General features: G+C 43.4%; 1 protein-coding gene across 1 annotated transcript; it reads left to right on the top strand.

Moving 5' to 3' along the window:
* The first annotated feature begins 830 nt into the window (after positions 1–830).
* Positions 831–2,419, top strand: otulina (OTU deubiquitinase with linear linkage specificity a). Its single transcript, XM_024392358.2, has 3 exons — positions 831–1,046; positions 1,495–1,616; positions 1,767–2,419. Exons 1-3 carry the CDS (start codon positions 834–836, stop codon positions 2,206–2,208), a joined length of 777 nt encoding a protein of 258 aa, XP_024248126.1. The 5' UTR covers positions 831–833; the 3' UTR covers positions 2,209–2,419.
* The last annotated feature ends 12,721 nt before the right edge of the window (positions 2,420–15,140 follow it).

Consider the following 15,140-nt stretch of genomic DNA (forward strand, 5'->3'; position numbering starts at 1 on the left):
CAAAGGACATTTTGCAACTCTCTTAATGGATAAATATCTGGGCTCCAAAACTCTGTAAATAGACAGAAACATTTCTTGCACACAAAGTAGTCGGAAAGTGTAAGGTATTGCCATTATTTTTGTTCTGGCGTTCCTCCATTGTGCCAGTAATTCAATGATTAAATATTAACATCCCTCTCTCAGTTTCAAGGAGCTTTAATGAATTAGGACTGTCCGCAGTCAGGCAAAGATCCCAAAGAGATGGGCTGAAGTGCTAGAGGAAGGAATAAGAGACTGTCAGTGTCCACAGAGGCTTTAAAGAGAATACTCTGTATTTCTATTTTCACTAGTGACTAGAACAAGGTTATCAGATATTTATTTCCCAGATATGAATAGGGAGCATTTTATTTGGGATGGGTAGTAGATGGAAAGGTTATTGATAATACCAATCATTAAAATGCATAAAATACTATCTGTGGTGCAATTAATTTTGATGTAGGCTACAGTAAAGCCCATTTGCATTTCTGTGTAGGCTATCTTGCCTTTGAAATAGACCTACTCCTTGGATGTTTATGAACTACATCCTCATTAATATTTTCATATAATTCGTTTTACTTGTTAAAAAAATGTGGGATAGATTAAACAAATGTAGATGACAAACTGTGGTACAGTAGGCCTTCATATTTTTTAGCAGCTCTGTAGACCTGTATGGGTTTAGCGCCATCTACAGTCTAAATAAAACCTAATCTGGAGACGAGTGTGTAATTTTACTTCACCGCAGTAGATGGCAGAATGTATGCACTCGTCTCTTTGCCATCCATCAAAAGAAGAAAAAAAAAACAACGCGCATTGTGATGACGTCGTTAACTTTTCTGGCCCACGTGACTTGCAGTCAAACTATGTTACTAAACGTTCAAGCTTGTAGGGGCAAAAATTCATTTCTAAAGTCCACGATGTCTTGGGTTAAGTCTGTACAGTACAGTGGCGAGGACGTATTTGACGAGGATGCGGATGATATTAATTTACAGGACAAAGAATGGAAGTACAATATGAAGAAACGTGTGAAGGTAAATGCATGGATAATGTTTATCAATCATTTTTCCACCTAGCTAGCTGTCATTTTTCGTATTTTTTTCCCTAATATTTTACATATTGCGTTGGTTTTTTGGACTTGTTCACAATTATTTGGTTTATCAGCCAGTTATAGCTAGAATGTTCACTTCTCTGTAGCACAGGGCTGTTCAATGTCAGACCTGTAGGGGCGAAACATTTCTCGTTTTCATGGTCCTCTCCTTCTAATAAGGCTAATTCAGACATGGGAAACCAGGAGAATGCCATTAATTACCAGGTTGAAACAAAAACTCGAAGTGTTTCGCCCTGCTTCTAGCGTCACCCAGCACACAATGTGGGCATTGTAGGCAGCTAATGTAAATACAACTGGCTGCATTGTAACCCACAGCACCCTCTCTAGAAACAATGTGACGAACGTTATGCTGTTCTGTGGTTCTCTGTCAGGACGGCTATGTTGATGGCATCGACCATGGAAAAGAAGCGTCACTCCAGCTTGGTTTCAACATGGGATACAGGGAAGGAGCTGCAAGCACCATGGCCATTGGGCAGCTGAAAGGAATAATAAGGTAGCTTTCTTTCCATGATGTGACCATATGACTCTTTGTGCTGGCTACATTATTGCTGTCCTCTTTGTTGTGCATGACCCATGCCTGTCCCACTCTGTTCTCTCTCCCATTGTCTCTGATTCTGTTGGCCCTTTGTATCTCTCTACACAGTGCTATACAGTGCTGGTGCCAGCTCCAGAGACCAGACACCCACACCCCTGCCTCAGTGACTGACCTCCTACAGCGGGTTGTAAAGCATGAGGACTCTCTCATGGAGGCAATGAAGGCGGCTTTGGAGAACCCCGTACCCAGCGTCAGTGACGTTTCGGAGAACATGGAGGATCTGGGAGTTGGAGAGGTTGAGTCGGGCTGCTGTGCAGGCGGGGGATGCAGCAAGGGCTCAGACGGCTGTAGGAAAGACAGTGATATGGACATTGGTCCCATCTTGCCACAAAAGCCCCGTTTGAGCTTCACACTGCCCACAGACCCCTTTGCCATTACAGGGGAAAGTCTTGAGCAACTTCTACAGTGTTGCATGGACATAGTGTCTGAACTGGGTCTGCCCCAGGAACTGATTCAGCATCTACAGCAGCTGAAGAGTGCAAAGGAGTGAATGTTAGCTCAGATGCAAAACTAATGCCACGGAAGACTGAACGGGTCTGAATTTTTAATTGAATTTGTAATATGATACTGTATTTAATACATTATTTACTATACATTATTTTCTTATCCAATTGCATATATGCTACAGTATAAGTTGAATCCTTATACTATAGTGCCTTTATGCTAAATATTAAAAAGATAGACTTGTCGTCTGCACATGATATGTTGTCTTCATTTTTTTTAAACGATTTTGTCATCTTACTATGCAAACAATGAGCTAGATGTCAAATGTATTTACAATGCATTCCTGTACAGATGTAATGAAATATAGGCTATACCATTCTGACAATTAGCTGTCTTTTGTTCCCCACTTGATGAAGAAATAGCCTACTACTGGTACTGCTCCTGGGTTATCTAGGCTGGTACAATATTTTTTTGTTGAGTTTCCTTCACAGAATTAGGAATTAGAATACTTCATATGTAATTTAATAGGATCTCTATGGTTTCCTTCACATCCCTAAAACTGATCCTGCAGCAGATTCGGAGGATCAGGACCATGGATAGTAATGAAAAATCTATTCTGTCTCTAGTGCACCCTATGTTGTTCAATCATTCAGCTCTGAAAAAGGTCATTCGATTAAAGTTATGAACGACTCAACTTCCCGGATGTAATCTTAACACCGAAAGATTTTTGGGGTTGTAAACAATGATGTGTACATATATAAACCCTGAATTGCTCATGCTATTTATTGGCTAGTCAGAGGCTTTGAAGCTACTGGTTGGCCATGCTGAGGTGCTTAAGTACTTGAACTTGGCACTCTGAAATTCAAGTAGGCTCAGTGGCAGTTTTAGCATGTAAATCTTGGGGCAAACTCTCTCAAAAATGTTTAGGTGCATGCCAGCAAAGCCACAATACTAAACGATACATGCATTGCACTATAACGGTGACAAGCGGTGCCCACAAACTGTTAGGACCTACATAAAGCTGTCCCAACAACAGAGCTTTCTTTTCAGCACCAAGGAGGGAAATCTTACCACCGCTACACCTGGCTATCAGCGGAGCCTTGTCTGTCAGTGAAACAGTTCATTCCCCCTCATTTACTGCCTTAAAAACAATATATGGCTGACTTGCTGAAACAAATGTGGTTTCTACTGACAATTCAAATGTACAAACTATGGCATAATGGGACGATGAGGTGAGAGGCAATCTGTAATTTTGATTAAGACAATTAGTGAGCTAGGACGGACATAGTCCATAATTATTTGTTCAGCACTTTTGAAATGTGCAGCAAAATAATTCAGAACATAGGCCGTTCTTACGGTATTCTCGCTGTACACAAAGTCAGAACTGTAGGATAAAGGGTGCATATAAGCAGACAATGAAAGCTCTTACAATATTCTATGACTACATTTCTCTAAAACAGGTTACATGTGCACCACCAAGTCAGAACAGTAGGCTAACTTATGAGGGGGAAAGGAACCAAATTATTAGGGTGAGGCACATGGGCTACTTACAGCTTACTACACAATATACACTTCGTATTACTTTCTTAGCTACAGTATACGTATCTCCCTGGCATATTACACCATTTATGCAGCAGCATACAAGGCATTTTTGGACTCCACTTGTGCTGTGCTCACTTGAACAGGAAGGTGGTGCGGCGGTCCTTGTGGGCAAATTTTGTCATCAAAGTCTGACATTCTCTGGATTTATGGTACTTTCAAGACAACTGGGATCTCCAAAAAAAACAAGGTTGAATCATGACGTCAGTGATCTTCAGGCTGGAGCTCAAGAAAGAGGCCTGAGTTCCCAATTTGCTAATCTGAGTTGGATGACCGTTCATAACGTATTTTCCCAGTCAGAGCTTGTTTTTTTTTCAGAGTTCCCAGTTGTCTTTAACTCACTGAAATCGAAGATTTCCCAGTTCAGAGTTTCCAGTTGTTTTGAATGCGGCAGAAGTCATGCTGGATTGACAGCAAGGCCATGGTATTCAATCTTTAAGACTAATAATACCCTAAATGAACCGTTATAGCTCCGTTATTATCATTACATGCTTGCACCAACATTATCTTAGCCTATATTGTTGAGCCTTTGACACTAGAAAATACACTGCAATATGCAAAACCCAAATTCACCTCTTTTACCGAACAATTTGATCCAAATCAACCCCATTCGCAGTGCTGACCTCAACTGTTCTGCATTTTTCCCTGGCGTAGAAATGGCTAGCTGTCTTATTCCCTGTCCTTGAGCTGACTTAATAACTGTGGTGCTCACCGGTGGTGCATCCAAAGAGTCTCCCCTTTCAAACAGGGAGCCCTTCCACACCGAATGAAACCAGTTTTACGGTAAATTAACAAAGATGTAAACAACTCATTAACTCGTGCTTTATTCAAGCTTTTCTGGCCCATGGTGTTGATGTGAATGTGTATCATTTTAAGCTTGGAAAAAATACCCTTAAACCCAGACTTGGACCACATACCCACTCCACTGAATAGCAGGCTAGAGATTGCTTTGTAATGCTTGCAATTACCCACTGATTCCTTTCAAACCACTCATTGTTAAATTTGCGATTTCCAACTTGTTGTGTAATGTTTATGTTTAATGGCCGATGAGCACCGATAAGTTTTTATCTATAATTTCTCTTCATATGGCAAGGATTGAAAAGGATTTGCCATTATAAGGTTGACTTAATTCATGATAATGATTCAAGGTCAGATGATGCAGTTGCTAAGCTACAGGACTGTTTTGCTAGCAGATCCTGGAATCGGTTCTGGGACTCATCCGATGGCATTGGGGAGTATACCACATCAGTCTCTGGCTTTATCAATAAGTGCATCGATGACGTTGTACCCACAGTGACCGTACGTACATACCCCAACCAGAAGCCATGGATTACAGGCAACATCTGCACTGAGCTAAAGGGTAGAGCTGCCGCATTCAAGGAGCGGGACTCTAACCCAGACGCTTATAAGAAATCCCGCTTTGCCCTCAGATGAACCATTGATGCTCGTCGGATGTGGCAGGGCATGCAAACTATTACAGAACACAAAGGGAAGCCCAGCCATGAGCTGCCCAGTGACAAGCCTAAGTGACGTTTATGAGCACTTCGAGGCATGCAACACTGAAGCATGCATGAGAGCACCAGCTGTTCTGGAATACTGTGTGATCACGCCCGCCGTAGCCGATGTAAGTAAGACCTTTAAACAGGTCAACATTCACAAGGCCGCAGGGCCTAAAGGATTACCAGGACGTGTACTCTGAGCATGCACTGACCAACTGGCAAGTGCTGTAAAGTAAGAATGCTTTCAAAAATAGACATGTTAAATGTTTATATTTATCAATTAACAAAATGCAAAGTGTTTGGTGTGACCACCCTTTGCATTCAAAACAGCATCAATTCTTCTAGGTACACTTGCACACAGTTTTTGAAGGAACTCGGCAGGTAGGTTGGCCCAAACATCATGGAGAACTAACCACAGATCTTCTGTGGATTAAGGCAGCCTCAGGTTCTTCTCTCTCTTCATGTAATCCCAGACATACTTGATGATGTTGAGATCAAGGCTCTGTGGGGGCCATACCATCCCTTCCAGTACTCCTTGTTCTTCTTTACGCTGAAGATAGTTCTTAATGAATTTCGCTGTATGTTTGGGGTCGTTGTCATGATGCAGAATAAATTTGGAGCCAACCGGATGCCTCCTTGATGGTATTGCATGGTGGATTAGTATCTGCCTGTACTTCTCAGCATTGAGGAGACCATTCATTCTGACAAAATCCCCAACTCCATTTGCAGAAATGCAGCCCCAAACTTGCAAGGAACCTTCACCATGCTTCACTGTTGCCTGCAGACAGTCATTTGTGTACCGCTCTCCAGCCCTTTGGCGAACAGCCAAATATTTCACATTTTGACTCATCAGTTCAGAGCACCTGCTGCCATTTTTCTGCACCCCAGTTCCTGTGTTTTTTCGTGCATAGTTGAGTCGCTTGGCCATGTTTCCACGTCGGAGGTATGGCTTTTTGGCTGCAAGTCTTCCATGAAGGCCACTTCCGACCAGACTTCTCAGGACAGTAGATGGGTGTACCAGGGTCCAACTGTTTCCTGCCAATTCTGAGCTGATGGCACTGCTGGACATCTTCAGATTGCGAGGGGAAGTAAGCATGATGTGTCTTTCATCTGCTGCAGTAAGTTTCCTTGGCCGACCACTGCGTCTACGGTCCTCAACGTTGCCCGTTTTTTTGTGCTTCTTCAAAAGAGCTTGGACAGCACATCTGGAAACCCGTTTGCCTTGAAATTTCTTCCTGGGAGACACCATGTTGATGCAGCATAACTACCTTGTGTCTTGTTGCTGTGCTCAGTCTTGCCATGGTGTATGACTTCTGACAGTATACTGTCTTCAGCAACCTCACCTTTTTTGCTGAGTTTGGCTGTTCCTCACCCAGTTGTATTCCTCCTACACAGCTGTTTCTGTTTCAGTTAATGATTGTGTTTCAACCTACATATTTAATTGATGATCATTGGCACCTGTTTGGTAATAATTGTTTAATCATACACCTGACTATATGCCTACAAAATCCCTGACTTTCTGCAAGTGTACCTAGAAGTATTTGTGCTGTTTGAAGGCAAAGGGTGCTCACAAAAAAAATTATTCTGTTCACTCACATTGCATTTAGTTAATTGATAAATATAATCTATTAACATGTCTATTTCTGAAAGCATTCTTACTTTACAGCATTTTTTCACACCAGCCTAAAACTTTTGCACAATACTGTACATGTTTCAAGCAGACAACCATAGTCCCAAGAACACCAAGGTAACCTGCCTAAATGACTACCGACGTCTGTAGCCATGAAGTGCTTTGAAAGACTGGTCATGGCTCACATCAACACCATCATCCCAGAAACCCTTGACCCACTCCAATTTGAATACAGCCCAAACAGATCCACGGATGATGCAATCTCAATTGCACTCAACACCGCCATTTCCCACCTGGACAAAAGGAACAACTATGTGAGAATGCTATTCATTGACAACAGTTCAGCTTTCAACACCAGTGCCCTCAACGCTCATCACTAAGATAAGGACCCTGAGAATAAACACCTCCCTCTGCAACTGGATCCTGGACTTCCTGAAGGGCCGCCCCCAGGTGGTAAGCGTAGGCAACAACACATCTGCCACGCTGATCCTAAACACGGGGGCCCCTCAGGGATGCATGCTTAGTCCCCTCCTGTAATCCCTGTTCACCATGACTGCGTGGCCAAGCACAACTCCAACACCATCATTAAATGTTCCGACGAAATAGCGGTGGTAGGCCTGATCACCGACAATGATGAGACAGTCTATAGGAAGGAGGTCAGAGACCTGGAAGTGTGGTGCCAGGACAACAACCTGTCCCTCAACGTGATAAAGATAAAGGAGATGAAAAGGAGGGCCGAGCACGCCCCCATTCTCATCGACAGAGCTGTAGTGGAGCAAGTGGAGAGCTTCAAGTTCCTTGGTGTCCACATCACCAACAAACTACCGTGGTCCAAACACATCAAGACAGTCGTGAAGAGGGCACGACAACGCCTATTCCCCCTCAGGAGACTGAAAAAATTGGCATGGGTCCTCAGATCCTCAAAAAGCTATACAGCTGGACCATCGAGAGCATCCTGACTGGTTGCATCACCACCTGGTATAGCAACTGCTCGGCCTCCGAGAGCAAGGCGCTACAGAGGATAGTGCGTACGGCCCAGTACATCACTGGGGCCAAGCTTCCTGCCATCCAGGACCTGTATATCAGGCGATGTCAGAGGAATTCCCACTTGAATTCAAATGAAAGGAGAACAGATAATGATCAAATATGCTTATTACATTTTTTGGAAAAATGTATTGGTCTTGCAAATTAATTTTCAGGCAGACTGCTGAGTTTTATTTCTCCACGTGTTTTCTCTCTCTGGTTGCCAAGCATGCTCGCCTATTCCACCCACACTGCCACTCAGCCAGGCAGGTACAGAACTGATTGATTAGGCATCACATCGATAGCTAAAATACCGGGCAAATGTAGATTCAATCTGGCCTTCTGGGATCCCTCATGAAACATTTTACTTGTTGTGTATTATATTTATGTTCAGTAAAGTTTATCCATTTTTTTTTTACCACGACATCACTGGACCAATGCATCCAACCCACACCATGTAAGGTGCAAAGAATGCGTCACACTTTGACATTGCGAGCATGGGTGAATTGGCCGTGAAGAGCCACATGAAGGGGGAAAGACACAATGCTGCATCCTGCGCTGAAGCACAATAAAAACACAGTCATTTAGCTGGAATTGTGTAGTAATGCGAATAGGAAATGTGTATTCACCAGTGGGCATGTCCCAAAACTCTGCTCTTTACTACTCAAAATACAAAATACAAAATCAACAACATATTATTGAGTACAACTTGTAAAGTGTAGTGATGAATACTAAGTTATTTTTTCCATGAGGTTGTGGTGATAATACTGCCATCTGGTGGTGACTAGAAACAAATGCATAATATGAACTACTACAAATTGATGGTCCTTGAAAATAAATTGGATTGCTTGAAAAAGTACTTAAAAGTCCTTGAATTTGAATAGCCACTGTCTGTACGAACCCTGTATTAGCACTCCCCAGAAGAAGCAGTCCTCCATATGAAGGAATGGAATTCTACAGTATTTCAATAAACATTTCCAAGGACAAAATTACATGTATTTAAGTATTTTTCGGGGATAGTAACAATAGAACTGTCAAAAAATTGACTTTAAGGGAAATGTTTTTATATATTTTAAGGGAAATGTTTTTATATATTTTTTAATTGACATGTTTAGCTCACATAATATAATTTAAAAGTATGATGTAAGGTGTCTGTAATAGAATAAACGTGGCAAAATGTAGACATTAATTAATTAATTTCTATAGCTTCTTAAATATGATTTACAATGGTGGGGGAGTGCCAATATGGAGGCATGGTGGCTTCAAAACAGTGCCACCTGTCAGTCATCTAGTGTATATATAAATCGTTGGTTGTGACAGAGGTCGAAGTTAAGTAATGTTTAGGCTGTTTCAAATGTACTGATATAAGTGGATGCATGTGTCATTCCGGTGTGATGGTACTGATGGTTTGTCGAGATTGATGGTTTGTACGTTTGTGGCTGGGGAATCCACGCTTTAAAATTGACCAATCGGAATACACGCTTCAAGATTATTTTCATTACGCGGGTAGCCTCAGAGAATAATATAGATTTATTGATTCGGTGAGTGAGTTCATAAGGAAGTGCATAGGAGATGTTCTACCAACTGTGACTATTAAAACCTACCCTAACCAGAAACCGTGGATAGAGGGCGGAAGTTGTGCAAACTAAAAGCGCAAATCACCGCATTTAACCATGGAAAGATGACCGGGAATATGGCCGAATACAGACAGAGTAGTTATTCCCTCCACAAGGCAATCAAGCGAAATGTCAGTATAGGGACAAAGTGGAGTCGCAATTCAACGGTTCAGACACGAGACGTATGTGGCAGGGACTACAGACAATCACGGACTACAAAAAGAAAATCAGCCATGTCACGGACACCGACGTCTTGCTTCCAGACAAACTAAACACCTTTGCCCGCTTCGAGGATAACACGGTGCCACCGACGCAGCCCGCTACCAAGGACTGTGGGCTCTCCTTCTCCGTTGCCGATGTGAATTATTTTTTTAAACGTGTTAACCCTCTCAAGGCTGTCTGCCCAGACAGCATTCCTAGCCGTGTCCTCGGTCGCATTACGGACATATTCTTTTTTTTTTTTTTTTACCCCTTTTTCTCCCCAATTTAGTGGTATCCAATTGTTAGTAGCTACTATGTTGTCTCATCGCTACAACTCCCGTACGGGCTCGGGAGAGACGAAGGTTGAAAGTCATGCGTCCTCCGATACACAACCCAACCAAGCTTGGTAGGGATATCCTTGTCTCATCACGCACCAGCGACTCCTGTGGTGGGCCGGGCGCAGTGCACGGTAACCAAGGTTGCCAGGTGTACGGTGTTTCCTCCGACACATTGGTGCTGCTGGCTTCCGGGTTGGATGCGCGCTGTGTTAAGAACCAAGCCTCACTGCTTCTTAACACAGCGCGCATCCAACCCGGAAGCCAGCAGCACCAATGTGTCGGAGGAAACACCGTACACCTGGCAACCTTGGTTACCGTGCACTGCGCCCGGCCCACCACAGGAGTCGCTGGTGCGTGATGAGACAAGGATATCCCTACCAAGCCCTCCCTAACCTGGATGACGCTATGCCAATTGTGTGTCGCCACACGGCCTGGAGGTCTGCAGTACAGCGCCCTTAAGCACTGCGCCACCCGGGAGGCCATTACGGACATATTCAATCTCTCCCTATCCCAGTCTACTGTCCCCACATGCTTCAAGATGGCTACCATTGTTTCTGTACCCAAGAAGCCAAAGGTAACTGAATTGAATGACTATCGGCCCGTAGCACTCACTTCTGTCATCATGAGGTGCTTTGAGAGACTAGTCAAGGATCATATCACCTCCACCTTACCTGTCACCCTAGACCCACTGCAATTTGCATACCACCCCAATAGGTCCACAGACGATGCAATCACCATCACACTGCTCACTGCCCCATCCCATCTGGACAAGAGGAATACCTACGTAAGAATGTAGTTTATTGACTACAGCTCAGCATTTAACACCATAGTACCCTCCACCATAGCTCATCATTAAGCTTGAGGCCCTGGGTCTCAACCCCGCCTGTGCGATTGGGTCCTGGACTTCCTGACGGGCGGCCCCCAGGTGGTGAAGGTAGAAAACAGCATCTCTACTTCACTGATCCTCAACACTGGGGCCTCACAGGGGTGCGTGCTCAGCCCCTCCTGTACTCCCTCTTCACCCATGACTGCGTGGCCGTGCACGCCTCCAACTCGATCATCAAGTTTGCAGATGATACTACAGTGGTAGGCTTGATCACCAACAACGACGAGACAGCCTATAGGGAGGAGGTGCGGGCACTCGGAGTGTGGTGTCAGGAATACAATCTCTCACTCAACGTCAACAAAACAAAGGAGATGATCATGGACTTCAGGAAACAGCAGAGGGAGCACTCCCCCATCCACATCGACGGGACAGCAGTGGAGGAGGTGGAACGTTTTAAGTTCATCTGCGTGCACATCATAGACCAACTGAAATGGTCAACCCACACAGACAGCGTAGCGAAGAAGGAGCAACAGCGCCTCTTCAGCCTCAGAAGGCTGAGGAAATTTGTCTTGTCACCTAAAACCCTCACAAACTTTTACAGATGCACAATCGAGAGCATCCTATCAGGCTGTATCACCGCATGGTACGGCAACTGCACCACCCACAACCGCAGAGCCCTCCAGAGGGTGGTGCGGTCTGCACAATGCATCACTGGGGGGCAAACTACATGCCCTCCAGGACACCTACAGCACCCGATGTTACAGGAAGGCCAAAAAGATCATCAAGGACAACAACCACCCAAGCCACTGCCTGCTCACCCCACTACCATCCAGAAGGCAAGGTCAGTACAGGTGCATCAAAGCTGTGACCAAGAGACTGAAAAATAGCTTCTATCTCAAGGCTATCAGACTGTTAAACAGCCATCACTAACACAGAGAGGCTGCTGCCTACATACAGACTTGAAATAATTTGTATTTGTATTTATATGTATTATGGATCCCCATTAGCTGCCAACACAGCAGCTACACTTCCTGGGGTCCAGCAAAATTAAGGCAGTTTATACAATTTTAAAACATTACAATACATTCACAGATTTCACAACACACTGTGTGCCCTCAGGCCCCTACTCCACCACTACCACATATCTACAATACTAAATCCATGTGTATGCACAGTGTGTATGTTATTGTGTGTGTGTGTGTGTGTGTTGTGTGTGTGTGTGTGTGTGTGTGTGTGTGTGTGTGTGTGTGTGTGTGTGTGTGTGTGTGTGTGTGTGTGTGTGTCTGTGCCTATGTTTGTGTTGCTTCACAGTACCCACTGTCCATAAGTTTTTTTAAAAATCTGTTTTGTAAATCATTTTACGTCAGTTACTTGATGTGGAATAGAGTTCCAAGGGCCAGCCGGGCTGCCCTGTTCTGAGCCAATTGCAATTTTCCTAAGTCCTTTTTGTGGCACCTGACCACACGACTGAACAGTAGTCAAGGTGCGTCAAAACTAGGGCCTGTAGGACCTGCCTTGTTGATAGTGTTGTTAAGAAGGCAGAGCATTGCTTTATTATAGAGAGTCTTCTCCCCATCTTAGCTACTACTGCATCAATATGTTTTGACCATGACAGTTTACAGTCTAGTGTTACTCCAAGCAGTTTAGTCATCATCTGTACTTATTCAATTTCCACATTATTTTTTACAAGATTTAGTTGAAGTTTAGGGTTTAGTGAGTCTTTCGTTCCAAACACAATGAATTTAGTTTTAGAAATATTTAGGGCTAACTTGTTCCTTTCCACCCACTCTGAAACTAACTGCAGCTCTTTGTTGAGTGTTGCAGTCATTTCAGTTGCTGTAGTAGCTGACGTGTATAATGTTGAGTCATCCACATACATAGAAACTCTGGCTTTACTCAAAGTCAGTGGCATGTCCTTAGTAAAAATTGAAAAAAAACAAATGGGCCTAAACAGCTACCCTGGGGAATTCCTGATTCTAACTGGATTATATTTGATAGACTTCCATTAAAGAACACCCTCTGTGTTTTGTTAGACAAGTAACTCTTAATCCACATTATAGGCCACTCTAAATCATTGGCCACTCTAACAAATGGATCACTAGTCACTTTATTAATGCCACTTTGATAATGATGTTTACATATCTTGCATTACTCATCCCATATGTATATACTGTATTTTATACTATCTTTTGAATCTTGCCTATGCCGCTCGGTCATTGCTCATCCATATATTTATATGTACATATTCTTATTCCATCCCTTTACTTAAATTTGTGTGTATTAGGTAGTTGTTGTAGAATTCTTAGATTACTTGTTGATATTGCTGCACTGTCATAACTAGAAGCACAAGCATTTCGCTACACTCGCAATAACATCTGCTTACCATGTGTGTGTGACCAATAAAATTTGATTTGGATAACAGTTATTGACAACTGTAATGCTTTAGCTAAACCTAACCGTAACGCTTCGATCCCACCGACAGCGTCATTGCGCAAAATAGTATGCAGCATCATCTGGATATGTATGCAACAAAAATTCAACATTCACCTTCTGCTACCATTTCTGTCAAGTGGTCTATGCATACAGTTTGACGCATACGTTCGATAAATCCAATGTATGCACCACACCGAACGCAGTGCAACTGCATCTGCAAGCAATGCTGCAAGGCAAACACAGCGCTTCACTGGAAATTAGTGTCATTTTGGTGTAACCCTTTTCCTAACCTTAACCTCATACTCCTAACCTGTTTGTTAATTATCCTAGCCTGCTGTGTTAGTTCTAACCTGCTACGTATAGTCACTTCTGTCCATAGCTGGGTTAGGCTTAGCTAAAGTCAATCTCGACCATCAGTATCACCACACCGGCAACTTTGAGAAAAACTTCCTAGTTGTGCCTGTCGTTCGCATGCGTATCTGCCCTCTCATTGGCTAGAATGGTCCCACCTGATCTCGTCTGCCTTCCCTCGTTGAGGACATTTATTTCCATTGTTAGAGCGGTCCCTCAAATATCTTGTCAATATAAGAGCTAATCTTTGGTTGTGACTAGATGGAGTACTGCTACGACCGTAAGTGACTTTTCATAGCAGATTAGGAGAACATTTTAACTAACCCAAACCCTTTTCCTAACTTTAACCTAATTCTCCTAACCTGCAACGTTAATTATCCTAACCTGCCACGAAAAGTAACTTCCGGTCATAGCTGTATAACAGAAAAGATTTTATAACAGTGTCATGCTCGTTTGTATAGACGGACCAATGTTGAGTTCCACATAATTATTTAATAGTTAAACTTAGCAAAACAAACAGTAAACAAACAAATGAAACAAACCGTGACTACAGAGATGCTACGTGCAATAACTCAAAACAATATCCCATAAACACAGGTGGGAACAAACACTACTTAAATATGATCCGCAATTAGAGACAACGATTACCAGCTGCCTCTAATTGGGAATCATACAAATCACCAACATAGAAAAGAAACCTAGAACCCCACATAGAAATAATAAAACTAGAACACCCCCCCAGTCACGCCCTGACCTACTTCACCATAGAAAATAAAGGCTCTCTATGGTCAGGACGTGACAGTACCCCCCCGTACCTTCTCGTCTGTGCAATCCGGTTTCCGAGCTGGTCATGGGTGCACCTGAGCCACACTCAAGGTACTAAAGGATATCATAACCACCATCGATAAAAGACAGCACTGTGCAGCCGTCTTCATCGACCTGGACAAGGCTTTCGACTCTTGTCAATCACCGTATTCTTATCGGCAGACTCAATTAGCCTTGGTTTCTCGAATGACTGCCTCGCCTGGTTCACCAACTACTTCGCAGACAGAGTTCAGTGTGTCAAATCGGAGGGCCTATTGTCCGGACCTCTGGCAGTCTCTATGGGGGTACCCCAGGGTTCAATTCTCGGGCCGACTATTTTCTCTGTATATATCAACGATGTCGCTCTTGCTGCGGGTGATTCCCTGATCCACCTCTACACAGACGACACCATTCTGTGTACATCTGGCCCTTCTTTGGACACTGACTTAACTAACCTCCAAACGAGTTTCAATGTCATACAACACTCCTTCCATTGCCTCCCACTGCTCTTAAACAGTAGTAAAACAGAATGCATGCTTTTAAACCGTTCACTGCCCGCACCCACCCGCCCGACCAGCATCACTACTCTGGACGGTTCTGATCTAGAATATGTGTACAACTACAAATACCTAGGTGTCTGGCTAGACTGTAAATTAGA

The sequence above is a fragment of the Oncorhynchus tshawytscha genome, linkage group LG29, assembly GCF_018296145.1.
Source record: "Oncorhynchus tshawytscha isolate Ot180627B linkage group LG29, Otsh_v2.0, whole genome shotgun sequence".
Taxonomy (NCBI): domain Eukaryota; kingdom Metazoa; phylum Chordata; class Actinopteri; order Salmoniformes; family Salmonidae; genus Oncorhynchus; species Oncorhynchus tshawytscha.

Bases quoted from the DNA above. Each gene is read 5' to 3' on its own strand.
- otulina (XM_024392358.2), top strand. From the start codon at position 834: ATGACGTCGTTAACTTTTCTGGCCCACGTGACTTGCAGTCAAACTATG. The intron at 1,047-1,494 runs GTAAATGCATGG...GTTCTCTGTCAG, and splicing joins ATATGAAGAAACGTGTGAAG to GACGGCTATGTTGATGGCAT. The intron at 1,617-1,766 runs GTAGCTTTCTTT...CTCTCTACACAG, and splicing joins CAGCTGAAAGGAATAATAAG to TGCTATACAGTGCTGGTGCC.